At 43.9% G+C, this 26,849-nt stretch overlaps 13 protein-coding genes across 13 annotated transcripts; 6 read left to right on the forward strand and 7 right to left on the reverse strand.

Annotated features, from left to right (window-relative positions):
• Positions 1-78: 78 nt before the first annotated feature.
• On the reverse strand, positions 79-648 carry O0I10_003961 (uncharacterized protein; the record flags this gene model as incomplete). Its single annotated transcript, XM_058484027.1, has 3 exons — positions 79-321; positions 399-440; positions 499-648. 3 exons carry the CDS (start codon positions 646-648, stop codon positions 79-81), a joined length of 435 nt encoding a protein of 144 aa, XP_058345015.1.
• An 895-nt stretch (positions 649-1,543) lies between these two features.
• On the reverse strand, positions 1,544-2,744 carry O0I10_003962 (uncharacterized protein; the record flags this gene model as incomplete). Its single annotated transcript, XM_058484028.1, has 4 exons — positions 1,544-1,604; positions 1,662-1,743; positions 1,799-1,847; positions 2,706-2,744. 4 exons carry the CDS (start codon positions 2,742-2,744, stop codon positions 1,544-1,546), a joined length of 231 nt encoding a protein of 76 aa, XP_058345016.1.
• Positions 2,745-4,587: 1,843 nt separating this feature from the next.
• On the reverse strand, positions 4,588-5,693 carry O0I10_003963 (galactose-1-phosphate uridylyltransferase; the record flags this gene model as incomplete). Its single annotated transcript, XM_058484029.1, has 2 exons — positions 4,588-4,690; positions 4,744-5,693. 2 exons carry the CDS (start codon positions 5,691-5,693, stop codon positions 4,588-4,590), a joined length of 1,053 nt encoding a protein of 350 aa, XP_058345017.1.
• A 1,264-nt stretch (positions 5,694-6,957) lies between these two features.
• O0I10_003964 (uncharacterized protein) lies at positions 6,958-7,194 on the forward strand (the record flags this gene model as incomplete). The annotated part of the gene is made up of 1 exon (XM_058484030.1): positions 6,958-7,194. One exon carries the CDS (start codon positions 6,958-6,960, stop codon positions 7,192-7,194), a length of 237 nt encoding a protein of 78 aa, XP_058345018.1.
• A 225-nt stretch (positions 7,195-7,419) lies between these two features.
• Positions 7,420-8,908, forward strand: O0I10_003965 (uncharacterized protein; the record flags this gene model as incomplete). The annotated part of the gene is made up of 7 exons (XM_058484031.1): positions 7,420-7,602; positions 7,666-7,728; positions 7,798-7,937; positions 7,991-8,232; positions 8,294-8,387; positions 8,448-8,608; positions 8,667-8,908. The coding sequence occupies 7 exons, from the start codon at positions 7,420-7,422 to the stop codon at positions 8,906-8,908; spliced, it is 1,125 nt and encodes a 374-aa protein (XP_058345019.1).
• Positions 8,909-9,847: 939 nt separating this feature from the next.
• On the reverse strand, positions 9,848-10,678 carry O0I10_003966 (uncharacterized protein; the record flags this gene model as incomplete). The annotated part of the gene is made up of 2 exons (XM_058484032.1): positions 9,848-10,121; positions 10,188-10,678. 2 exons carry the CDS (start codon positions 10,676-10,678, stop codon positions 9,848-9,850), a joined length of 765 nt encoding a protein of 254 aa, XP_058345020.1.
• A 2,232-nt stretch (positions 10,679-12,910) lies between these two features.
• O0I10_003967 (uncharacterized protein) lies at positions 12,911-13,500 on the forward strand (the record flags this gene model as incomplete). The annotated part of the gene is made up of 3 exons (XM_058484033.1): positions 12,911-13,007; positions 13,087-13,274; positions 13,342-13,500. 3 exons carry the CDS (start codon positions 12,911-12,913, stop codon positions 13,498-13,500), a joined length of 444 nt encoding a protein of 147 aa, XP_058345021.1.
• Positions 13,501-15,966: 2,466 nt separating this feature from the next.
• Positions 15,967-16,554, reverse strand: O0I10_003968 (uncharacterized protein; the record flags this gene model as incomplete). The annotated part of the gene is made up of 4 exons (XM_058484034.1): positions 15,967-15,995; positions 16,077-16,305; positions 16,363-16,413; positions 16,552-16,554. The coding sequence occupies 4 exons, from the start codon at positions 16,552-16,554 to the stop codon at positions 15,967-15,969; spliced, it is 312 nt and encodes a 103-aa protein (XP_058345022.1).
• A 143-nt stretch (positions 16,555-16,697) lies between these two features.
• On the reverse strand, positions 16,698-17,843 carry O0I10_003969 (uncharacterized protein; the record flags this gene model as incomplete). The annotated part of the gene is made up of 2 exons (XM_058484035.1): positions 16,698-17,282; positions 17,340-17,843. The coding sequence occupies 2 exons, from the start codon at positions 17,841-17,843 to the stop codon at positions 16,698-16,700; spliced, it is 1,089 nt and encodes a 362-aa protein (XP_058345023.1).
• A 2,370-nt stretch (positions 17,844-20,213) lies between these two features.
• O0I10_003970 (uncharacterized protein) lies at positions 20,214-20,674 on the forward strand (the record flags this gene model as incomplete). The annotated part of the gene is made up of 3 exons (XM_058484036.1): positions 20,214-20,347; positions 20,422-20,532; positions 20,605-20,674. 3 exons carry the CDS (start codon positions 20,214-20,216, stop codon positions 20,672-20,674), a joined length of 315 nt encoding a protein of 104 aa, XP_058345024.1.
• Positions 20,675-20,719: 45 nt separating this feature from the next.
• Positions 20,720-21,881, forward strand: O0I10_003971 (uncharacterized protein; the record flags this gene model as incomplete). Its single annotated transcript, XM_058484037.1, has 4 exons — positions 20,720-20,898; positions 20,990-21,230; positions 21,298-21,405; positions 21,507-21,881. 4 exons carry the CDS (start codon positions 20,720-20,722, stop codon positions 21,879-21,881), a joined length of 903 nt encoding a protein of 300 aa, XP_058345025.1.
• Positions 21,882-22,402: 521 nt separating this feature from the next.
• On the forward strand, positions 22,403-23,963 carry O0I10_003972 (uncharacterized protein; the record flags this gene model as incomplete). Its single annotated transcript, XM_058484038.1, has 4 exons — positions 22,403-22,912; positions 22,987-23,263; positions 23,322-23,677; positions 23,736-23,963. The coding sequence occupies 4 exons, from the start codon at positions 22,403-22,405 to the stop codon at positions 23,961-23,963; spliced, it is 1,371 nt and encodes a 456-aa protein (XP_058345026.1).
• Positions 23,964-24,309: 346 nt separating this feature from the next.
• Positions 24,310-26,763, reverse strand: O0I10_003973 (uncharacterized protein; the record flags this gene model as incomplete). Its single annotated transcript, XM_058484039.1, has 7 exons — positions 24,310-24,331; positions 24,398-25,087; positions 25,150-25,156; positions 25,249-25,269; positions 25,345-25,830; positions 25,896-26,308; positions 26,372-26,763. 7 exons carry the CDS (start codon positions 26,761-26,763, stop codon positions 24,310-24,312), a joined length of 2,031 nt encoding a protein of 676 aa, XP_058345027.1.
• Positions 26,764-26,849: the final 86 nt, after the last annotated feature.

The following is a 26,849-nucleotide window of genomic DNA, read 5'->3' on the forward strand; positions in this document are numbered from 1 at the left end:
CCAGAACCACCAAGAGATAGAAAGGTTGCTGATATCAAAGATATACAAATTGTTCCTTGGTGCTGATGTGATCAATCGCTAAGAGAACTTCATTTCAGGACGCCCACCGTATTGCCGATAACGAGAAAACCAGATGATGGGATAAAGCTTGATATGGATGTTGTTACTTGTTGCTGATACAATCCACCCACAAAAGACTTGCATTGGCGGACACTCTTCAGAGAAATCGCCCGTTGCTTGGTAACCAACCACCAGAAATGAAATAAAGATTGACGACACCAATAGATAAACGCGCTTTTCCTCATGGCTGACATGATTCACCTATAAAAGATGCACCATAAACAATTGTCCAAACTCATCCAACAATACTTAGCAATCATAGCTGTGATCTTGTAAACTCCAAAGCACCAAAAGACAAGAAGCTCTCTGCAATGGTCCCTCTAAATAATGGTAGGCGTTTCACCAAAGGTCTCCAAAAAGCATGAGAATCCTACATACCTGAATCACGCAATCACCACCCGCAGACTTGAATCCAAATAGGCCATCAGGATGTAAAGTAATAACAAAAGCGCACAGCCAAAGAAACGTCATTGTACCGGTACTCTCCTGTGGATCGACGCGATGAAGTGCATCAATAGAGATACCCATCTTCTCTCTAAAGGCAAGGAGATCAATAGCCGTAAAACGATGGAGCCGTGCGAACAGAGGATGCATTTTAAATCCCTAAGGCCGCAACATGAGTCGCACTGTCCCCGGGCACAACATGTAGAGCTCCACAGGAAAGTACAGTACAATGACGTCCTTGACGTGCAGCCTTGATAATAATCGAATCGCCGAAAGAGGCTCTGCCACTGTATGGTGTTTGGTAAGTTCACTTGAATCCAACCAATCCCACAATGAACCTCTTACCTTGTGGTATTTCTCAATAGCATCATTGCCTCAAATAAAACCGTATATCCAAGTCATCCATATTGTCTTGCTGCTGTTTCACTGTAAGTCTCGTTAATTAACAGGTTTCGCTTTGTAGATCCAATACCACGCATACCATTGAGCCAACCATACAGCATTCTTGCTTTGAGATCCGTATCCTGTTGCTGCCAGAGGTACCATCATCCAACATGTTCACCTACCATAAACGCAATGTGAGATAAGAAGCAAACCCAACCCACACGCTTTTGTTGTCAACATACCCAAAAGAGGCAATGTGAAGACGTCTTGAGAACTCTCATTGTGGATAACTCGGTAAGGAAGGCACACGACGCCGTGAACCATGGTGATCACAAGGAATTGCAACCAAATACACCATCCGAAGGCAATACAATAATCAACCTGCAGCGCCAAGGTATGCCACCATATGTACCATACTCTCATTGGATCCTGAAATTGGCATCATAAGAGATATCCACCTTCTCTCTGTAGGCAAGGAAATCAATAGCCGTACTTGGATGGAGGCCGTGCGCACAGCGGATGCATTTTTAAATCCCTGAGGCCGCATCTTGAGTCACACTGTTTCCGGGCCAAAATTCCCCAGGAGAGCACAGTACTATACAATGACATCCTCGACGTGCTGATTGATCAAAATAATCGCCCAACCAGAGCCAGACCTAATATTTCTTTCGTAAGCACACTTGAAGGGACAAATTCCACAATGGACACTTTACCTTGTAGTATTTCTCAATACCATCTTTGCCTCAAATAGAAACCGTCTCTCCATGCCATCCATATTGTCTTGCTGCTGTTTCACTGTAAGTCTTGTTAATTAACAGGGTTCGCTTTGTAGATCCAATACCATGCATACCATTGAGCCAACCATACAGCATTCTTGCTTTGATATCAATGTCTTGTTGCTGCCAGAGGTACCATCATCCAACATGTTCAACCTACCATAAACGCAATGTGAGATAAGAAGCAAACCCAACCCACACGCTTTTGTTGTCAACATACCCAAAAGAGGCAATGTGAAGACGTCTTGAGAACTCTCATTGTGGACAACTCGGTAAGGAAGGCACACGACGCCCTGAACCATGGTGATCACAAGGAATTGCAACCAAATACACCATCCGAAGGCAATACAATAACCAACCTGCAGCGCCAAGGTATGCCACCATATGTACTATACTCTCATTGGATCCTGAAATTGGCATCATAAGAGATATCCACCTTCTCTCTGTAGGCAAGGAAATCAATAGCCGCACTTGGATGGAGGCCGTGCGCACAGCGGATGCATTTTTAAATCCCTGAGGCCGCATCTTGAGTCACACTGTTTCCGGGCCAAAATTCCCCAGGAGAGCATAGTACTATACAATGACATCCTCGACGTGCTGATTGATCAAAATAGTATCGCCGAAAGAGGATCTGCCACTGTATGGCGCTTGGTAAGTTCACTTGAATCGAACCAATCCCATCATAATGAACACTCTTACCTTGTGGTATTCCTCAATAGCATCAATGCCTCAAATAAACCCGTATCTCCATGTCATCCATATTGTCTTGCTGCTGTTTCACTGTAAGTCTCGTTAATTAACAGGGTCTGCTTTGTAGATCCAATACCACACATACCATTGAGCCAACCATACAGCATTCTTGTTTTGATATCCGTATCCTGTTGCTGCCAGAGGTACCATCATCCAACATGTTCAACCTACCATAAACGCAATGTGAGATAACAAGTAAAACCAACCCACACGCTTTTGTTGTCAACATACCCAAAAGAGGCAATGCAAAGACGTCTTGAGAACCCTCATTGTGGACAACTCGGTAAGGAAGGCACACGACGCCCTGAACCATGGTGATCACAAGGAATTGCAACCAAATACACCATCCGAAGGCAATACAATAATCAACCTGCAACGCCAAGGTATGCCACCATATGTACCATACTCTCATTGGATCCTGAAATTGGCATCATAAGAGATATCCACCTTCTCTCTGTAGGCAAGGAAATCAATAGCCGTACTTGGATGGAGGCCGTGCGCACAGCGGATGCCTTTTCAAATTGGCCTTGCCATCGCATCTTGAGTCACACTGTTTCCGGGCCAAAATTCCCCAGGAGAGCATAGTACTATACAATGACATCCTTGACGTGCAGCTGTGATAATAATAGTATCGCCGAAAGAGGCTCTGCCACTGTATGGCGTTTGGTAAGTCCACTTGAATCCAACCAATCCCATCATAATGAACACTCTTACCTTGTGGTATTCTAAATAGCATCTTTGCCTCAAATAGAAACCGTATATCCATGCCATCCAGTAGGTGCCGCTGCTGTTTCATTGCAAGGCTCGTTAATTAACATGTTTTGCTTTGTAGATCCAATACCACGCATACCATTGAGCCAACCATACAGCATTCTTGCTTTGAGATCCGTATCCTGTTGCTGCCACAGGTATCATAATCCAACGTGTCCAAGCTACAGTAAGTGAAGTGTAAGGTAACAATAACATTCGCTTTTCATGTCGACATACCCATAGTAACAATAGGTTGCGACCCTCCCTGACGACAACCATGGAAAGCATACACACGACACACGACGCTCCCTTTGGATCTTGTATAAACGCGAGAATAGTAAACTACACGTGAACTTTAGTATCTCAATGTCCAACTTGAATGATAAAGGAATGCAGCGATGGAACGTACATGTTGTATTGCAATGGAAGCTTGAGTCATGGGCAGATCGCGCGCGTACTTGCTGTTGAATGTCTGCAGCTGGAATGTGTCGCCGTTGACCACATGTTCAACCCAATGGACGCTGTACATTGTAAGGAATGCCAGCAATTAACGCGTTGTAGATTGTAAATGGAGACAAGCTTACCTTTTGTTGTGAAGTGGAAGTGAAGAAGAATGGCCTCTTTGTTCCTCCTGTTCGCTCCAATTCGTGCACTCCATACCACCCCGCTTACTACAGCTATTACTGTTTATACGTACCCTCAACAATATCCTATACTCTTGGCTCGATAAGAATGATCACTGCTCAAGGCTTCAACTGAGAACGGCCCTCGTAATCAAGCTATTAGGTCTGTGCGCATTACATCGAATTAGTTATGCAACTGCACTCCTGAACCAACTTGTGTAACCCACTGTGTAACCCCCCTACCAATCCATGTACACTGTACATAAACTTTGATATTGAGATTGCCCTTCTCGAACCTGTAACTTTCACACAAAGTGATCTCAATCATGGTGATCAACTTTGTTCTCATAAAGACTTCAAGCTTCATTATGAGGATTTGGAATGGGAGGGTATAAATGTAGGAAAGACTATGAGCGAATGGGAGATTAAACAGCGTATACTGTTCATGAGCTGAGGTGTTCGCCATTGAGCAGGGTAGCTTGTTACAAAGACTATCTCTTTTTGTAATTATGGATCTTAAAGGGGTTGAAGGCTCCTGCACATTGTATGTAATGTGATGATGATTGCGTAGACGTGTAAGCTTATTGTAAAATCATTACTCTATAGGTAGTGTTAAGCCATTCAACAATGAATCAACAGTTTTTGAGCGAAGCCAGCATCCTGGGCCACTAGTATAGCAATTATTTACATGGAAGTATTATGATAATGACTATATATGTATATATCGAGGATTATTGTCTCTATGAAGAACGATGCTTGTAATGGACGTCTTCTTGTTCACGTAACTTCTCTGCAGCCATTTCAGGTGTGATGTCGCGTTGTGGCTCTCCCAGCATCTCAAATCTGAAATGTACAAGGTGAATACCCAAGTTATTGGCAATGTTGATAGAACTTACCCCACTAGAAATTTCCGGACAGTAGCACTTCTTAATAAAGGAGGATAAAAATGAATATGCAAGTGTGCTTCATCATGATTGCCTCGCACAGGTGATTGATGAATACCCATTGAATAGGGAAAAGGGCATTCAAAGAGGTTATCGTATCGACACGTTATGCGACGAAGCACATCTGCTAGTTCACGTTGTTGATCATCTGTCATTTTGGACAAACACTGTATGTGCGTCTTTGCCAGCACCAGGGTTTCAAAAGGCCACACAGCCCAAAAAGGGACGACCACCATAAACGAATCATTTTCAACAACGATGCGCTCTTTTTCTTTGAGCTCACGATTTGCATAATCGCATAATAAACATCTTCCATGATGCGTATCACGATAAGCATTGAGCGAGTCGAGTTCACGTTGTGGCTCGATAGGAATACGTTCCATGCACCACATTTGGCCATGCGGGTGGGGATTGGAGCATCCCATGGCTGAACCCTTGTTTTCAAAAATCTGCACGTAGTTGATGTAATCTTTTGCTGTCATATCACGGTAGCATTGGGTCCATTGTTGGATGACACCAAGGATTGTGTCAACATCCATCTCAGCCATGGTCAAATCATGACGTGGTGAAAAGCATACTACCAAGCAGTCGCCTCGCACCCCTTGTACTCGAAGCAAGTCATCATCCATGACATGGTTGGCGGATGGTTGGTCTGGTCTTAATGCTGCAAAGTCGTTTCGAAATACAAACGTGGATGTGTACTCGGGATTTTTGTCACCATGAGCACGTGTGTTTCCAGGACACAGATAACAATTGGTATCGTACTCGGGTTTCTTTTCTTGGCTCACTTTTTCTTGTTGACCTTGCCATGGACGTTGTGTGCGGTGTGGTGAGCAAAGTACCCACGTGCGATTGAGTGGGTTGTAACGGCGATGTGTATCGTTCGTTAAATCAAAGGACATTGGGATATAGGATATCAAACGGGTGAAACAAAGAGAAGAAAAGAGATAAAGAATTGCGAGGGTTCAATGTGGGTCATTGTTATTCGCGACTGCATCATCATCACACGCAGAAAATCGCACTCGCATAGGTGGCATAGCAAGAGGTGCTGGGGTTTCACAACAGGTCTTTGCCTTTGTTGTTGCAGCATTGATTATGTAAACCAAAGAATGATGAAGCACATGGCCACCACAAGCTGTGTGAGAAAAAAGGTAGCTGACGTACGTGATGCATTTCCCAATCATCACAACCTAAAAACCAACACGCTATTATTGAATCATGATCTCGTCGCCTTACATAGATATTTAGCCGTCTCCTTGTCATTCACATGGAGTTGTTCTAGCCCACTACGCCTGGGTGGGTGATAGACACATCCCTTTCATCCTACCCGTTTCATTTTGGTTCCATGTTTCCATGTATGTATTCCCCTCACAAACTTGAAATCCATGAAATGGTCAATTGTGTATAGTATTCGGTATCAGATGAGTATTGCTGGTGAAGAAAACACAAAGAAACATCGTACATTCTTTGTTCCGAGATTGCTTTTCCACCGGTCAAATTCAAACCATGAGTAGGGGTTGGGGGCTATTCGAGGGAGTCTACGACGAGAACAGGTAATAAAGCAAGACCTCCTGCCACTTAAACATACAATGCATTCTCAAGATCGACATCCCTTGAAGCTTAGGGGATTCTACAAGCTTTTGTGCTGTAAGAGAAAAAAAAAGATCGACGCCAGGGACTTTTAGTATTTTGTGTCAAAATTCTACCAACATGGATACATAAATACATCTCCCGCACCACACCCCCCATATGCCATATCCATCAACCATCATGGCAGTAGATACCACATGTTTTGTGGTGTGCAAAGGCGTGAATGAAAGTATACACAATCGCAACATTCTATGTATAGCAAATAGAAAAAGGGATGAGGCTAGTAGCCTGTAGTTCATTTATCACCGGCAATGACAGGAATAACGTATAAGCTAGCACGCAGAAATAAAGAGAGCAGGCCTCCTCATTGACCATGATGATGCTCTCTATAACTCCTGTTCTCGTATACAACGGCTTCTCCCTATTCTTGATCCTAGTTTGAACTATAAAATAGAAGAAAGAAAGATCGACGTGCTCAAGCAAACCAAAAAGACATCTTCTTTATCCGCGTTCCTTATTATCCCCATATACAAGCGACTGTGTTGTGTGCTGTATTCCCCTCCTTTCATTTATACCATGTTGCCAACATCCCAACGATCATCCGGTGACTTATCGCCATCATCCACTGTCATCATGTCAGACGCTAATAGCGGCGACTTTAACAAGGAGAAAAAACAAGAGACACAATATCAACACCACGAAGACAGTGAAGGCAGCGATGAAAACAACGACGATGGTGGCTATGGATGGATTGTGGTGCTGGGCGCCTTTTTAAGCATGTTTACCGTCTTTGGTGCCATGAACAGCTGGTAAGTGCTATAAGACCTCGCATACTTTTATATGTGTACCCGGTATTAATTCTAACCTTGCATACATACTTTAGGGGTGAGCATTTTGGGGTTAATAGCGGCAGCAGGGATGGGTTGACGGTGGTGGTGGGAGATCGACATCGCTTTTGAACTGACATGTGTATATGTGTGTGGCTGAAATACAGGTGTCATTTTGAACTTTTATGTGCACCATGGGCAATTGGAAGGAATGACTACACCAAAGAGCACAGCCTTTGCTCTCAGCTTGATTGGTGCCACCACATCCTTTGTCTCGGGATTTTTTGCGCCCTTGGTACGTGTGCTGGAAGCCAACTGGGGATTTCGACGCACCATCTTGTTGGGAATTTGCCTCGTCAGTGGTGGTCTTATTGCATCAGGATGGGCACATCAAGTAAGTATACTTTACAGAAAACAGAAATTTGACATTGACAACTCATCTACGTGGTCCTACTAGGTATGGCATCTCTATTTGTCACAAAGTCTTTGTTTTGGACTCGGCTATTCCATCTTCTTTTTGGTAACCTAGCACAATGAAAGCGTTGTTCATGCATGTAAATGCTTAATATGGTCTTTTTTTTGTTCCCAGGTAATTTCGAAAACGGTGCCAGAATGGTTCAGCCATCGACGTACAACCGCCATGGGCATTGTTATGAGTAGCGGTGGGCTTGGTGGACTCACATTCCCCTTTGTCATTACACCTTTGAATGAAACCTTGGGCGTATCATGGTACGCTTTAAAGAAAACATGCACGTGAGTTTTTTATTGACGACATGATGCAGGACATTTCGTATCCTTGGTGCAGCCTTCCTTGGTATCAACCTCTTGGCCAGCTTCCTCGTCAAGCCCAAACCACAAAAATCATTGCCTTCGACCACCACCTTGGCTTCAGTGCCATCCATTAAATCCTTTAGTAGTATGATCCGCTTCAAGTTACTCAAGGCAAACGTCAACCTCAGCTTGTGGTGTATTGCCGCTTTCTTGCAAGTCGTGTACATGAACATCCCATTGTATTTTTTGCCATGTAAGATATGAAAGAAGGGGGGATGGAGGATACATGCAAATGTTAACAACCGCTTTTTCAGCCTACGCCACGCAACTCGGATTGTCAACTACACAAGGATCATCCCTGGTTTCTATTACAGCGGGTGCAACCTTCATAGGCCGCCTTGCCGTGGGGTAAGGTTTGCTATGGAGATTGGATATATGTATATACTTACCATACTCGGCTTTTTTTAGTGCATTAGCCGATCGTATTGGCAACATGAATGCATGCATGATCTTTAGCGTAATTAGTGGTGCTGCCTGCTTTTGCATTTGGACCGTTGCTTATGACTACGCAACGCTTATTGGCTTTGCTGTTGTTTTTGGATTATTTGGTGGATCGTATCTCACTACCAGTACGTATATGTCATTATCTTTTCTCCTTTTAGCTAACCCCAAACTACCATTTTCTAGTGCCACCAATCGTTCAATCCATTGTCCCTGAACAATTTCCTGAAGGGTTAGCACTGGTGACATTCGTCACAAGCCCTGCTTACGCTGGACCATCCGTGGCTAGCAGCCTTGAGAACATCAGTCAATGGGAACCATTTCTTGTATACAAGGTGTTTTGTGGATCGGTTTGCATTGCCAGTGCCCTTTTAATCTTGGCACTAAAGATACGTATCCATGGTCGACACTTGCTGGCCAAGGTTTAATCTTCCACCATTCAACCATACACGCACACACACACACACACACACACACACACATCTTTTGTATGTATACACTGTTTCACACAAAATGTATCTCCTTGTACAAATAGTCTCCCACACACAAAATGCATGCATGTTTGTATACCTTTACAATAGCCAATACCACCCACTAATTATGCGCATGAATTTGCATTCGCAAAAAAAAAGGCTTTTGTATTTTTTCACAAAGGGGACATTGCAAAGGGGATTAGGGGATTGGGTGAATTGGGGAAAGGGACATTGGGGGAAACAAATAAAGGGGAAGAAAAGTTGTTGAAAGGATGAAATGAGAAGTAACTGCAAAGAGCAGAAAGTAGAAGATAGTTGAGAAAAGAAAGAGAGATGGGGAGAGAGAAGAGAGATAGCTAGAGAGAAAGAGAGAGATAGAGAGAGTGTGTGTGGATGTGGTTGAGAAGTAATCGATTGTGTCAGTAATGAGGTAATTTGGATGTGCGTTGTGAGGATCAATTGGTTGGTCAATGTAACAAGGGCCAAGATCTTCAATATGGGGGTTGAGATCGCTTGATGTGGAAACTAAACCGATGGATCTGGCGAGTGCGTTGTGTAAGAAGAAAAAAAAGATGAATGAAAGAAAAAGAGAAGGAAATGGCGATGGAGATCCTTAAACATATGACAGGATTGCTTCTCCAGAACGCCGAAAAGAAAAAGTATATAATACAAAAAAGTGTGTGGTGTGAAAGTGTGAGAGTGAGAGTGTGTGAATGTGTATGCAGAATCACAAAGGATTGCTAGACGGCAAACCCCAACAAGAAAGCAAAAAACAACATGTACAATGAAAGAAGAAGAAAGGAAAAAAGAAGAAGAAAAAGGCTCGAGGAGCGAAAAGCAAGAAAGCAAAGTGACAATGCAAACACAAACAAAACAAGGATGGGGGATTACCGTCTAGGCGGATATCTTGAGCATGGACCAAAGGCCACGTTGGATCTCGGACAAATCGGTTGTTTCCAAAGGATAAGCGGTTTTCATGGGAGGTGGAATCATCATCGTCATGGGAGGTTGTTGATGTTGAGGAGGAAGAGGAGGAGCGGCGACATGAACAGGGAGATGAGGATTAGGTTGTTCACGAAAAGCTGGCATGGGCAACGCACTGGGAGCAGGAGCATTACTAAAACAAGGACCACAGTACACTTGGATACTTGAACGACGATCATTGTTTCTGTAATAGAAACCCCGTTTAAGCAAATGCATAGCATAGAGTCAATCATGATCATCAATCAATTACCTCTTGTTGGTAGCGGTTGCCATACCAACACGTTGATGCTGTTGCTGTTGTTGCACCTGCTTGGGTTGCTTACGACGTTGCTGTGGACGACGGCGACCATGATCGGAATCATCAGATGACTCACTGCTGCTGCTGCTCGAAGTGGTACCACTGCTGGCAGAAAGCTCGGGAACAGAGTCATCAGTCAAGGCTTGCTTGACACGACGACGACGAGATGACTTGTTGGCAGATGACTTCTTTGATGTCGCCATGGTGGAATCTTGTTGCTGTTGCTGCTGCTGCTGCTGCTGCTGCTTGATGGGCTTAGCAGATGGGGATTCCGCAGCCTTGGCGGACTGAGCTTGCTGATGTTGCTGCGACTTGGCATGCTGGGGTTTCTTTTTCTTGTAACGGGGTTGTTGCTTTGGAGACTTTGGAGTACAAGCAGTGGTGATAGCAGCGTCAGAGGCAGCGTTGTTGTTGTTTCGTGCAAGTGCGGTTTTGTTGGCCATGGGAGATAATTTGCTTTTTTTTACTTGGATAAGGGAAGCGGAAGACGATGATTGAATATGCGTGAAATAAAGACGAGGGAAGATGTTTATGTGATGCTTGACAGATATATGTTGTTGTTGATTCGTGTACTATATCGGTGAGTGCGTTATGAACATGTAAAAGTGTGTGTGAAAGAAAAGAAGAAGCAGGGGGGAACAAGAGCAAACAATCGCTTAAAAGGGTTGGCAGCACAACCAAATTCATTGGTTCAGGCTGAAACATTTCGATATATGCCATTTCCACTCAGCGACCCCCACTTGTTCTCCCACCCCCCATAACCCCCAAATTGCTGTGTTGTGTTGTGCGCATGGGTTAGCAAAAGCAGCAATAGTTTATGCCTTGCGTTTTACCATGGTATCATGCTCGATAACATAATGGACATGTATATGCAGCATGTATGTTTATCAAGTAAACCATGTCCTACTCTTTGTTTAACAACTTGGATATCGCACCCCTTATTTTGCAATCGTTGCATATCATGGCAATGTGTTACAAAAGCGCCCTGGTCACGCATGAAGCTAATGGCTCCGTTCATCACTCCATCTCAGCGAGAATGTCATGAGAGAGGGAAAAACTATGTTAACCTCCCTTGTACTTCCTCATTATCCCCATCCCTCGGTGGAATAAAAGCAAGTATAACAAACTTATGTACCCATGTGCACACACAAAGTGGCTATCCAATCATTCCTTGGATGGGTATACTCTTAAAAAAGGTAGCGATAGTTATTTGTGATCTATTTTAATATACGGCTACACCAGACACCCCACCTGGTGGATTGCACATGGCTTCGTAATCCTGCTGCTGCACTGCACTCCTCTCGGTAACATCCTTATCCCGCTCCTCTCCTGATATAGATGCTGCTGCTCACTTGGCAATTTCGCCGTAAGCAGATACATGACGGCTAACTGCTGCAGCTGATGTAAATTGGGAGCAGCCATAACAATAACAATAATAATCTACTAAATTTATCCACGTAAGGCGTCGAACGAAAACATCCATCATCTACGAGCAGCGTGTTAATTAAGCAAGCTTCATTAGGACGCATGTTTTCTCGGTGTGCTGAAAGTAAGTTGCAACTCTATCCTTTTCGGTAATCCATCATCTGCACAGGCCACATTGGTTATTACAGCATGAGAAGAACTAGAATCCTCCCCCATACAAAGAACAACATCTTGGCATTCATGTCAACCTTGACATCTTTATCGGCTTGTTTCAATAGCAAGGCGGGCGGGGGAATGCTATCATCTCATACCCAGCCAGTAGCTGTGGTGTGAGGTTTAGTTGCGTTTTTTCCTTGTTGCTATGCAGAAGCGGTGACTCAACTTGTATAGACCAACGCAGCAACTGCGTGAAATTTCGAATACGTCATTTCTCACACAAGTGCGTAGATAAGCCATATACACACACACATGGTACACATTCTCCTCAGAGACTTGTCTCCCTCTCTTTGAGCATCTTGCATATGCCGCCTTATACCGAATCAATGCTTACTTGGCTGATGATGAAGAAGACAAGTGGAAACCCCGCATGATGTTGATCGACATATGCATTTATCCATGTCTCGACCCACACCATGAACAACACCAGCTCCGATTCTGCAGCAGATGACTGACCGAAACAAGGTTGAGCTTTTCGAGTAGTTGTTTGATTTCCGGGTAAGTCTTAAGATCTCTCACATGGTGTGCATAATAAACTGCATTTATGGGTCTTGCGCCGCTTTCGATATCCTTTGAATGGTAAATGTTTACTTGTGTGCCACGTGGTGTGTAGCGAAAAAGCATTGAGGGAAAATAAGGGGGAGATGAGAGTGAGAAATGGTTTAAGCGCACCATTACGTCAATTCATCCAGGCGCAACTTTGTAAGGAGGAGGTAGCAGGAGGATGAGAAAAATCCACTTTCAGAGCGGGCTTGATGAATGCTTTACTCACAGATGGCTACATCCTTCATCTCCTACTATTAACATCATTGATTTGGATATGTTTTATTGTAGCTTTTATGGACAATTACAAGTCAAGTCATCTATGATTATGGGATGGTAGAGTAAGTATGCTTGTGTGGGATGGAAAAGTATGTCAATGTGTGCCGCAGTCACCGCCTTGGAACGACTTGAAGCTGTGTATATCGCTTTACTTGCAGACGCACACCTTTCTCTTCTTTCCAAAACCGGCTCCACAACCTCGTTCCTCCAGTATGCCAAAGATCAGGACGCAGAGAACAAAACGGCCTCCAGAGGGCTTTGACGACATCGAGCCAACGCTAGAAGAATTTGCAAGGAAGATGAAAGAGAGTGAGTGATCGATTGTCAAACGAGCGTCCAAGACACAGGATGGCGATTAACCACAATGGGCTTTTCTTTCACCTTTCAGTCGAGAACGAACCACACGAAGGAAAACGGATAGTGGAAAGCTCATGGCCCGTGTTCCGCATTCACCATCAACGATCACGGTACATTTACGATCTCTTCTACAAGCGTAAAGCCATTTCAAGGGAGCTGTATGACTACTTGCTCAAGAACAAGTATGCGGATGCCAATCTTATTGCAAAGTGGAAGAAGGTATTGTGTTGTTGCGTTGTTGCTATGGGCGATCATGACATCCAACTCATCATCCAATTCTATATAGCCGGGCTTTGAGAAGCTGTGCTGTCTCCGTTGCATCCAGCCACGCGATACCAACTTTGGCACCACTTGTATTTGTCGTGTCCCCAAGGAGAAACTAGAAGAAGGCAAAAAGGTTGAATGTGTACATTGTGGCTGTAGAGGCTGTGCTAGTGGTGATTAAACAATAAAAAGAGGGATCAAAGGGAATTAGAGAAAAGAGAGGTATACTAATGGCTCGATGAAACGATTGGCATGATGTCCATGAAGGGTATGAATGGGTGGATGCATGGGTGTGAGAGAAGTACGCCTTATCGATAATGATCAGCATTGTCTTCTATATCCAGCAAACGACTTACAACCATGCCGTCGATCACTGCATGAGGGATTTAACGTTACTTTTGCTTTTATCGAATACGACATCTGTTATTATTGCTTTGGTATGCGTGGGGTAATAGCTTTCTCATTGTTACATTGCTATGGTGACACTACCGCGTACGTGGCATAGTTGTATGACAAAAAAAAGATAGCTGTGAGCAAAACAAGGAGGGCTAAGGGTGCATAGATCGCCATTTTTCATGGTACATGTGATGCCAAACGAAATCAATAGAGAGGCATGAGCGCGTTTCAACACAAGAGAAGGAAGATACACAGTCATCAGCAAGTTGTTTTTTGACTTTTTACTTATTGTATGCAACGATTACAGTCAAAGGGGTCGAGACAAAAATAGAGAAGACGATACAGAGGGGGGAAACGATGAAACAATGCGCGCCTACTTTGACTCTTCCTTCTTGTTCTTGGGGTTGTCGGGGGAAGTAGCCCAGTTTTGAGCCTATTCAATGACACAATGATCAGCCGATTTGTCGTCACGTCAATAAATCAACCATCCCGATGAGAAAGACTTACCGCCTTCTTGAAAGCCTATCACAAGGGCGCAAAAAAAGGGGAGAGAAAATAAAGTGCGTTAGAGGAAAAAAATTTACTAGTAAAAGGGACGCGCGTACATTGGGCAACGCGCGTGCACAGCACGCAAGCGCGCTCTTGTTACTTTTTCAATCAAAAGAACAAGAAAAACGCGGTTGCCCATGATTACGTCTCACAAGCAAATGATACTTACCTCCTTATGAGCAATGCCGGGGTTGGCAGTCTTGACCTTGGCAAGTTCTTCCTATTAATCAAGCCCCCATGTGATTAATTTCATTGTTCAAGCAAGAGAACAAAGAGAAAAAAGCAACTTACCTTCATGAACTTGTTGTAGGGAGAGATCTTCTTGGCTTTAAAAAGAGGGATAGGTATGTGTGAGCGTGTGCGAATGATCAAGGAAACACGAGGGGAGATTATAATAGGAATATGGGGTCATTATGATGAGTAACCCATGTCCATAAGACATACCGGTAGACTTCTTAGTGGTTCTTTCCTTGGCCATTATGAAAAGTTGTTGAGCAGGGTCAAAAAAGGTGGGATACGATGAAAGTAAGAGAAAACCGAGAGGTTTGTTATATAAGAAGAAGAAAGAAAAGGAATAAGAAACTCTCAATTCTCTCACTTTACAACCTTTTCGGCTGGTGCACTCACGCGTCCGCGGCCACCTAAAAATTTTGGGGCCAATCAGAAGCCTTGGATGACTATGCTTATCGTGTGTTATGTGCCTCTCATATCGCCCTATACACCAAAAAGGCTATTCATGGTTTGCTTTCCATCTCCCCCTCACTTTCACCCAATCGACATTAGACTAGTGTCGCGCCGTCTTAACGTACCATAGGCCATCATCACACAAAATGACATCAGGTCACGTAGCAGGAGAAGCAAAATGACTTGTAGGCAACCCATCCATGTGTGTGGGTTTAATCTATGCATGGAACAGCACGTCGTGGGAGGCGAATGGATGGCTGCCAAGGAGAAAGCATGCGGAGCTAACTCTCCTTAGCACTAGCAACAGCGTTATGAGTCAATACACAAAGGATGGGTATAGTATGTGGACACAGCAACATCCCATCACCGCACCATTCACACCACAAGAAAGCAGAGTGAGCCAAGGCTAAACCAAACGACAATGACGGGGAGCCCGATATTGACTAAGTAGGCACACGTATATGCTAACACTCTCTTGGCTCTGCGGCGAGTTTCGGAGGGATATAGGGATTCAGACCAAACCATGCTGTATTTGTTGCACAATTGCTTACTTTCTCGTTTCCATCAGGACATAATGATTCATTCACTGTGGGTCAATAAGCTGCATCCTCATCATTCATTCTTTCCTTTCCCCCTGTGTAAAAAGATTCATCAAAGTGGACGTCTAAGGATGACCACAAGTCTATCCATGATGATGACGGGATAGATTTACTATTTTGATGATCGCACCCATGATGCAACGTATATGGATGTATCGTTGCAACAATTACTGTTTCACATTATTGGGCGTTGTACTTTCACTATACTCGCTCACATTCTCTATCATCACTCCCCCATTAAGGTTACATAATAGGAATCATCCTAATACGCCCAAGCAAACAACACCATGATCAACAACCATATTCTCACACCATGCAACATTATCCATTTCCATTTTCCCCCATAAACGCACATCCAAGGATCAATTGAGTGAGAAGAAAAGCTTATATTTCCATTGATACAATCATACGAAAAGTATTTACTTCTTCTCGTCACCAGTGGCACGGGCTAAAAGAGGAGGAAATGAATGAATGAGCAACCTGGGCTATATCACTTGTATGAAGGAGGCTGTTTTGGATCAACACTTACTGTAGATGACCTGAGCGTGGTGCTGGACGAGAGGCTTGATAAGACCTTGGGACTCGAGCTCACGGATAGCGATGCGAGCAAGGGAGCCGTTCAAGCGAAGACGATCGACCAAGACAGATTGGGTGATGAGCTTGTAGGTGGGCACTTCCTTGAAGAGACGCTCGTAGGTGGGCTTATCCAAGACAACCATGTTGTTTGCCTTGTCCTTGACCTTCTTGGCGGACCATTTCTATAACGCAAGGTATCGCATGAGGAAAATGTTTTGTTGCAACATGTTGGAACATACCTTCTTAGCCTTCTTACCTCCGGAGGAGGAGCTGGGGACAGCCTGTTTACCCTACAAAGGAATCGATTCATGTCAGCTCTTCATCCATCTACGTATTGATGCATCCATCCATCCATCCATCCATGCTGTGCTGTGTATGTTGCGTCTTTGGATAGATGGGTATGTGTATGGTTGTATAGGATCACTCACCATGATAATCAGAGAGGGAGCAAATGGTGAACCGGACTCACATCCCGTTTTCAAAGGCCCAAATTATTCACACTCCGGAAGCACCAAAGACCTACTCCTCCTTCAAAGCCGCTGTCAAGTACACGCAGTCAACCCAAAAATCTTTATTAGTTGATTATATTGTTTACTCGCATCGTTGAAGGATAAAATGCATTGCTTTGATTGAAATTGTTATTGCTGTTGTTTGATGTGGTCCCATTCGAGTCAATCATACCCCCCTCTCCTCCCGAGGGAAAGATGCTATTATACGTTTGAGCCTGTGAAGAGGATGATGGCATCATTAAGGTGCTCATACTACTTGACGTTGTAGAGCTAGGCGATATGCTGTTGTCACTAATAGACATATTGGCATGTCGCTTTGGTGGGTGATGGTCATTAGCATCACCACCACCAGTGACATCAATAAAGCTGTCGACGTTAAAATCAGTCAACGCGCTATGAGTGGGTTGTACGGATGGTACATGTTGTCGATGTTGTTCGATCATTTGCTGGTGCTGCCAATATTCCATGTTGCCAAGGAAACCGGTATCCATGATTTGCTTTCCAAAGTTGGTATAACTCAACTTCTCAAGATCCACCGACCAATAACTGCCTTTGCTTTTTTTCCTACGACCACCATCACCATAGCTATGGGATGGCCGTGGTATTTTCATGAAACAGCGATTGAGAGAGAGATTATGGCGGATAGTATTCTGCAAGATGACTTGTTTGGTATGTGCATTGATGTGGTACACTGCATAATTGTTTACCTGCCATCCAGTTTCATTCGCCTCATACAAGTTGGGATAACGGGATTGGATCCAATCATAAATGTCACGTAAGGTAAGACGACGTTCCGGGGAAGTAAGGATAGCTTGTGCTATCAAGGATGCATAAGAATGAGGCGGACGTCTACGTTTACGAGGTGCTGGTTTAGGAATCATGATAGGGGATGGATTGCCAAGCATCATGGCAGGATGATTGGATAGCTCAGCATAGGGCTGGTTATAGTTTGGGTATGCGTTAGGTTGCTGCATAGGTGAATGGGCGTGTGGTGGCATGTTGTATTGATTTGGCTGATGCAAGTAGGGTGGTGGTGGATGTTGGCGTACTCTAAAGCCCGTCGTATCCTTGCTACTTGCGTTCGCTGACATGGTATAATAGTGTTGTGGCAATGCCTGCGGGAAAGTGGTTGTTGCATCTGCCACATTTTGCTGTGTGCATAGCTCGTGTTGCTGTTGCTGCTGGCCTACTTTCCATGATACAGGAAACATTTTACTGCTTTTGGGGCGCATTGTACCATGAGTATGAATAGCTCACCAAAGAGGAAGATCTATCCTCTTGTGTCTTAGCGTACTTACGGCTGCATAGCTGCATCACCTCTTTTCATTTCATCATTTCTTATATGCTGCATTGTTTCTTGTGTCAAGACGATGGCTGGCGATGCCTAAACTTTGAGTCCCTTATTCAAGCTCATGCTTCTATCATCTCGGAATACCACTTTTATACCCATCAAAACTGTAAGTTCTTTTCGAAACGGAAATATACTCGCATCCAATCATCCAATGTTGCATGAATATAATAGACAAGGTTGCTAACCAATGAAAAAGACGTCATTTCATCATCTCGAAGGACTAATCTATCCATCACAAAACTCGATTTATCAATCATGTTATGATAAAGAAGCTCAAGCAACAACCTATGCAAATAACCCAGTAGCTCTTCTTGTTTTTGCTTTAGTAGCTCTAGGGACATGATCCTTTGACAGCCTGATAGGCAAAGGTAGCAAGCTACTATATGAATAATATCTTCCGATTGTCTTACTAACCATAACAACTACACACCTTGTGAGCTATACTGATACATCTAAAAGCAAGACACCTATGAAGAGTAATCCAACGACGATGATACGAAAAAGAAAAATCATGACAAGGAAACAGCAACCGGTGTCAGATGAAACCTATCACCAGCATGATAAACGTCCATTTCTTCTTGAGACATCATCATCTTCCCAATAAAAGCAATAGATCCAGGTGTTGGGGGAGACCAAATCAAAGCATAGCTAAGCGATAAAACCGTTTGTCGCACCATTAGCAAAGAAAACATAACACTAGATGGCGAGTTGCCATCGTACAGGACCTGTAATTGCAACCTGGTGACAGGCTTATATATATATGGATGACTGGCATTCATTGTTCTCGTGTTTTCATTGTTGTTTTATTGCCACATAGCAAACATACGTTCGCAAGTCGTCCCATTTTTGCGGTCAGCCGCCTTTGATTATGAAGCAAATAGCTGCTGCAGTCCTTTATTGCCGAGATACCACCTATCGCTTAAGCAAATTCCAGCATCCGCAATCATAAACATTCTCAACGCGTTTATCATCATCTCCAATTAAGGGCCCACATCATATGTAAGCCCCCTCTTTATGCATTAAGAAGATGCCATTGATGCAAACTCATGTGCATGCATGCATCTGCTGAAACCAACAACCGATTCGTACAAATAAACGGCGTGTGTGTGTGTGTGTGTGTGTGTGTGTTGTAAGTGCTCGGCATTGTTCGTAAATTTCCATATACACAAGCACGTTGCCATGGGAAACCTGTGGACCATGGTGAAAAGGCGTGGAAGGATACGTGCCTTTTGAGAACATACAGCATCAATTTTTGTGTTGTCTCCTGCTATACTATATGCGGAATGCATGGAATAGCCCGAAATGAGATCAAGAACACAATGTGTTACATGGAACTTTACGCGCTGTCCTTTCAAGCTTGCGCTTGATGGACAACCAGTTTCGAATTCTAGGGGTGCCCACGTTGTCGGCTGGCTTTTGGCAAGTGCTTTCCAGGTGCAAAGGATCTTCTAATTTGGTATGAAGCCACTATAAAGCACAGCGACCTACATGCGCAATTATAGTTTGTTTCTTGAATTACTTCATCCACTCAGGAATGGGATGGCATGAAAGGCTCGTGTGCAGATCAAAGAATATGAAACAGGATCGGCTATCCTCTTCGATTATCACCGAAAGAAGCATTGCAGAAATGGGCTGACACGTTGATTCATCATTCAAAAGGTGGATGAATAAGAAGTTTAACGTGCTACAAGCATGTGACACCCAATTCCTTTACCAGGATGTTGGTCGGCAGTTGAGAACTTTTTTCCATAGCAACGGCATGTGCCATGGCAACGGCCCAAAAGGTAAAAAGCGCAATATGGGAAAACGAAAGCAAAGGTGATCAGCAGGTACCCCGCAAATGGAAAAAAGCCCGCTTTTCCCCAGGTAACTATGTAGGTAATCCATCACTTTTCCCAAGGTATTGGTATCGTATACATGAGATGCTGATGTTGCTATGGGAATACTTTGTCTATCCAGCGCAGGTGCCACAAAAATGTATCACCCATAACAATATTTTTCATCCTCTCGTTGCTATGCATAACATCCCGAATATCCCAGCTTAGCCATTTTCACACACTTCTTTCTTCCTCTTTTCTCCACAATTTCCTCGACGCCCGCGACCAACATAAGAGCTATCGAAAAGAAGGGCGAGTCGTGGACAATACAAACATATCCACACACACACACACACACAAAGAATACAACAACACCACGTTGTGAGATATACATACAATTGTAGAAGTTGCACATGGTCCAATTGTCTGCCTATGGGGAGAGAGTGGTGGATCGACTTAGTATGCTAGGCAACTGGCTTGCCGTCATTGTCTCCATCCGCAACTTTTTTATATGCTATCATCAATATCGACGTACCCGAGGCAAAATGTAAGCATAAAAAGTCTACTATACGATGTTTAAGATACACAAGGATCTCATTCGTCGGTGGCAATAACCATCAGCCATTGCGTGAACATTGCTCAGGTCGTAATATTAGGCGTGCATCGGTTCCTTTACGGCATCATCCCGATTTTCGAGATTACCACTTGCGACTATTACCCACTTCTTATATCGTAAGTCAACGTCCTCCCTTGATTTTGGCCCATTTCGCATTATCCAACATTGACAACTTTACCTATTCATAGATTTTGGCATATTAGTAGGTGCATTGTAGTTTACAACCCATTCTTGATTCCGCCATCATTCACACGCTGACATCCGATTCGCCCCGTATTAGCCTATTTACTATTTTACGTGATCATGTTCATGCGCCTTATTATTCTCGAATCCGATCGACACTCACTTTGGATCAAGGCAATTGGCATTACCCTTATAGCAGTAAGGTTTGCTGATTGGCCATACGAATTGACATTCCAAAACGTGGTGCACGATATTATGAATCAGCAAATCCAAGCTGGTGGCACCTGCTGGGTTCAATGGTATTATAGTTGGCTGGGCCCTTATTGCCCTGATTTGTTTCGTAAGACACGAAATTCACTGACAGTGACACACATCTACACCATAATGCAGGGGCAACGGTGTCATTATCTTCAACTTTGTCGGTGATTCACTAGCAAACCTATTCCTCAGTGGCATGTTTGTACGACGCTTGTATTTGCATATCCGCATGTCCAAGACAGTGATGAGCCGGCAAAACCGCCTCATTGAGCACATCGCACGCAAGTCTTTAATTTGTCTCATCTTTACCTTCGTCGTCAACTTGGCTATGAATTTGCTCAAGATTACCGAATACATTGGTGATCGGTCGGATGTAAGTACAACAACATGGATGGGTGTTGAGCAACATAGGAAACATGCTTATAGCATGGTGAGCATAGGCATTCACGGTTTACTTTCAGCTGATTGAATCCACATTACTGGTGGAGGCGTTACGCGTGGAAGGTACACCATCATCGGGGCAACCGGTTTGTGAAAATTGTGGCCTGGTAAGTTTTGTACATAGTAGGAGGTATAACAAAAAGAGAGACTATCATGCCATCCTATCCTTATTGGTATGCAATTTTAACCAACACATGTATATCAATAGGCCCTTCAGAGCAATTTTCTTGAGAAGCAGCCAAAACATTCGCACCACGAAGAAGGAAATCATGGCAACCCTTTGAGAACAGCGGGTACCAACGAAAGCATCTTTCGTGAACTTTCATTCTTTGATGCATCCTTGTACAATGACGAGGTGGTATTACGCGACACTAATAACAATAACGACGCTAATGGCAAAGGCCACGAAAAGCAACCAAGTTCACCAACCGTAAGCGTTCTTTCACCTCGGCCTATGCAACAACCCGCTATACCCCCACCGGTAGCAAATCCTATATCCTCAAATAATGCAATGGATCGCAGGCGGCCATTATCATTATCCCAGGTTCCAGAATGGAGCAACAATGATTATCGCATGTTTTGAAACGATGAAAGCAACATTGTATATCCTCTACCCAATATAATAGACCTCATCTACACGCAAACTATTGACACCAACATCTCGCTTCAATATGCAAACGATGGGTTACGAGATCCTAAATGAGTTGATCTGGAACAAAAACCCCATACTGTATTCTGAGATGATTAAATGTCATCATCCGTCGTCGGAAAGATTCATGTGGTGCACGAGGTATAAGCCTATTGCAATCGGCACTGATATGATAGGTATATCTTTAGCACCCAAGTTAAACTACACGTGCCATGCATGCATTGATGACAAATGATAACAAAGGAATGTTGAGATAAACATGAAAAAGGAATGCAACGTCAAATGGCTCATTGTCTTTGAAAGGGCTAGGTGGGGATGAGTGAGTCGACAATATTACTTTTCAAGGGTTCAGATTGCACTTTGAGATAAAAATCGCCGTGAGTGGATCAGCAGCCCTCTCTTTTTTCCCTCAATCGAAACAAACGGCACATCTCTTTCGCCTCCCGGAAAATTAAATGTCAAAACAATCTGAGGACGAGAAGGCTATATCAATCATAGAAACGGTGGTGCCCATTCGAGAACAAGAAGATGCCAAATCGGAGGCGGTATCTACCGACGACTATTATGATGCACGTGTTGATCAAGGTGTTACCGAAGACAGCAGCTTGAACGAATTTGGACATGGCAAGGGTAATATCCTTACAGCATACTTTAATGTGGTATGTGTGGTAGCTGGCACTGGTACATTAGGGTTACCCAAAGCATTCGCTGTGGGTGGATGGCTCGGTATCCTCACACTTTTGCTCGCACATGCCATGGCCGTATACAGTGGTATTGTCCTGATTCGATGTTTGTACTACAAGCCTGGTCAACGTTTGCATGATATCAAAAGCATCGGCACAGCTGCGTTTGGTCGCATTGGTTACCTCATTGCATCAGTGTTGCACTTGCTCATTATTTTTGGTTCTCCTGCATTGTACCTTGTGCTGGCAGGTAGCAACATGCATGAATTGCTTACTCACACGGTAAGATCTCGAATGCCATTATTATGCTGTTTCCCAATAGCCATTGACCACATCAATGTTATGTGTATCCTTAGTCGGCAAAGCTTTCACAGCCAATATGGACCATCATTGTGGGTGTCTTCCTCTTGATCCCATCGCTTATTCAACGTACGTTACATGAGGTGACAGCTACATCAGCTATAGGTGCCGTATGCACGATGATTGCTGTTTTCGTTATCATCATTGTTGCGCCCATTGATCTTGCGCAGCATCCCGACCGCCATCCTGTTCACGATGCTGTCATATGGACGGGCTTTCCCACTGCCCTGTCAACCATAGCCTTTTCATTTGGAGGAAACAATACCTATCCACGTATGCTTTTATCCCCTATCTCATGCCTTTTTATGCTAACATGTGCTCTAATAATTAGATGTCGAACATGCTTTGCGTAAACCACATCAATGGAAATACGCTGTTACGGCAGGGTTGACGACATGTACGCTCTTGTACTTCATGACGGCTGTTCCAGGCTACTACGTGTATGGAAGAGATACCCAATCACCCATCTACAACTCACTGCCAATGGGTGCAGGTCGTACTGTTGCTACGATTGTCATGACGATCCACGTGATTCTTGCAATCCCTATCTTCACCACGTCCTTTTCTCTCGAGTTCGAACAATTTGCGCGTGTAGATGAACATCGTATCGGTAAACTTGGTGCATGGTTTGGTCGTGCCGTGATACGTACCATGACCATGGTGATCCTTGTGGTATTGGCGGTGTTTGTAAGTATATGTTTGCATCATGCTTATATGGATGATTGATCGCCAAGCCCTTTACTAGGTACCCTTCTTTTCGGATTTCATGAGTCTCATTGGTGCTCTCGGTAACTGTGGGCTTGTGTTTTTGCTCCCTGTTGCATGCTACCTCAAGCTCACTGGATGGCGCAACAAAAAATTTTACGAACTTGCATTTTGCTTGTTGACAGCATTTCTCGGCATCGTCGGATGTATCTTTGGTACCATCGATGCTATCAAAGCACTCGTTAAAGATTTCCAAGGCCAACAGTAGCCATAACGCATCTGTTATTTGTATTCCCTAATCCCTCATCCCTATTGTAAAGTCCCCTCTTTGTACATATTCTCACAAACAAAAAAGAAACTACTGGTGTGTACATATGAAGTAGCTCGTTTATTGCTATGACCAATGTATTGGCTTCGTCTTTGCATAGCTCGTAGACATTGTTGTGGTACCCGAGGCATGTATTATTGTACTATGAGATTGCTTTTTGGTTTATTACATTCGATTGAAAAGAACGATTGGTGACAGAAATGGGATGGATGGAAAGTGAAATAATGTGGGTATGATGAAAACAGTGCCAAGTGAGTGAGTGAATGAGTATGCTTCCATGTAATACTTATGCCTTTTGTGCAGCATTCCTAGAAGAAAAAAAGGTCCATGTAAGACACAAGCTATCCAAAACCAAAACCCATTTTCCTCCTTACATTGTATCCAATTGTTCCTTGAACTTCTTGTTGATATCTTGACGCTTGAGTTTCTGGGCAGCTGTCAACAAACCGGATTCAATGGTCCATTCCTCGTGACACAAGTGGATGTCAAACAACATTTCAGCAGGCTTAAGGCTTGCTTCCTTGCCAGTGGCGAGAAGTGACTTGAGAACAGCCTTCTTGACCTTGTCATCGTTGCAAATATCTTCAAGATCCTTGGATGCCACATCAAGTTCGGTAGCAAGCTTACGTACTGAAGCTTCAACGGGGACAACCAAAGCAACAGGGCGAGGACGAAGTGAGTCGGCGTAAACGCAAATATTGTTGACATAGAGACAGCTCTTATAAAGAGATTCGAGTTTCTCCAATGCGATGTATTCACCATTACTCAACTTGACAAGGTTTTTCTTGCGATCAATAATGGATAGAGTGCCATTGGGGTTCCATTGAGCGATATCACCCGTCATCAACCAACCATCCTCAGTCACCGTTTCCTTTGTCAAATCATCACGCTTCCAGTAACCCTTGGTAACCGATGTACCACGGACCCAAACTTCACCTTGAGGAGTGGGGTTGGTGGAAAGATAGCCAGCATCAGGTACATCCACAAGCTTGATCTCAACACAAGGTACAGGAGCACCCACGTGACCATAACCAAATTGCTCAGGAGTCATGATAGAGCACATACTAAAGGATACATGTAAGCATGACGCAATAAAGGGAAAATGGCACATCGATAAAGCACTTACCCACAGCCTAACATCACGACGTTCCAAGACAAATAGGAATAAGTAGTCAGCAACCATATCTAAAAAGTGAATAAACACACTCCGATCCTAACAACTTACTTTCAGTCATGCCATAACCACCTATTTAAAAAGAACAAAGCAATTAGTTGAAAGGCTCTTGGGATTATGCAATGGGTAGCGTGTGTGATTCCTTACCAAGAATAGGGCAAACTGTCACTGATAAGAATTTTTGTGTTTCCAAGGATAAGGGAGCACCACCCGACAATGCAAAGCGCAAACGACCACCGACTTGCTCCTTGATCTTGTTGAATACAGCCATATCAAGGAATCCAGTTGGAAGATGACGTTCCATGAGCCAAGCCTTAGTAGCAAATGCCTTGTGGAAGATCTTTTGGGCTTGAGGAGAAGTTTGGTTGACCTTGGCAAGGACACCTTTGCGAATGGATTCCCAAACTTGTGGCACACCGGTCATTAGGGTAGGTCGGAATTCTTTAATGTCGCCCTTGCAGTTGCGTACAGATACATCGGTCAAGGTACGCACCGAAGCATAGCCAAGAGTGACACCCCAAAAGACACAAAGGTTCTCGACAACAAATTCCAAAACGTGGGCAAGTGGGAGATAAGCCATCATGCTGTCATTGTCAGTGATAAGGTGACCAAGAAGCGCCTTCACACCAGCAACTAGAAACAAACACATACAATTAGTATCATGCGATGATAGCCAATCCACATTTTATAATACATACTTGCACCAACAATGTTCTTGTGAGTCAATACAACACCCTTGGGGTTGCCGGTACTTCCGGAAGTGTACATGATACAGCACATATCTTCAGGTTCAGGGGCACGTGCTTCCTTGGGTTGCTCACGACCACGAGTGATAAGCTCATCCACCGATAAGACGTTTTCAATTTGGGCCACCTTGGTCTTCTCGAGAACCTCAGGCTTAGCTTCACCGTGATAAATGACATGCTTGAGAGAGGGGCATTGACTGGCAACCTTGCCAACAGTGGGCAACAACTCGGCGGATGTGAAAATGGCCTCGACCTCGGTTTCGTTCATGGAATGCAACAAGCCCTCTTCACCAAGCGTTTCATAAGCAGTGACAATGGTCATGTTTTGCGTAAACAAACCATGTGCCGTCAAGAGCCAATGCATCCTATTTTCCGTGTCATTCATTAGCCTATGCCTCATTGTTATCCTCTTTGAACAATGGACTTACGTGGTAGGAGCAAAGATCTCAACCTTTGCCTTTTCCTTGAGACCAAGAGCAGCGAAACCAGCACCAAGATCATGTGCACGTTGAGAAGCCTCCTTGTATGTCAGATATTGGTAACCTGACAACTGAAAGTACTTCCACACTTTCTTTTCCTTCTTCTCGACACCATCAATGACCTTGGTAACCTCCTTCTCTTCTTCAATGATCTTCTCAATGTTGCGGTAACCAAAAGCCTTGCGATCGGGATAGCTTCGAGCACTGTGTTGAAGGACGTCATAAAGAGTGTGGACATTGGTTGCTGGGACACGAGCAACGCCGTCAGCGGCAAGAATGGAGCGCTTCACATTGCCACCATTAGGTTGTTCAGGACCGACATCGACAGCGTAGACCTTCATGTTTGTGAATGTAGTAAATGGAATGGGACAAAAAAGAGAATAAGGAAGGGGGACGAGTTGTATCAAGAGAGAGTTTTTAAGTTGTT

This window comes from Lichtheimia ornata, assembly GCF_029851405.1.
Source record: "Lichtheimia ornata isolate CBS 291.66 chromosome Unknown scaffold00014, whole genome shotgun sequence".
NCBI lineage: Eukaryota > Fungi > Mucoromycota > Mucoromycetes > Mucorales > Lichtheimiaceae > Lichtheimia > Lichtheimia ornata.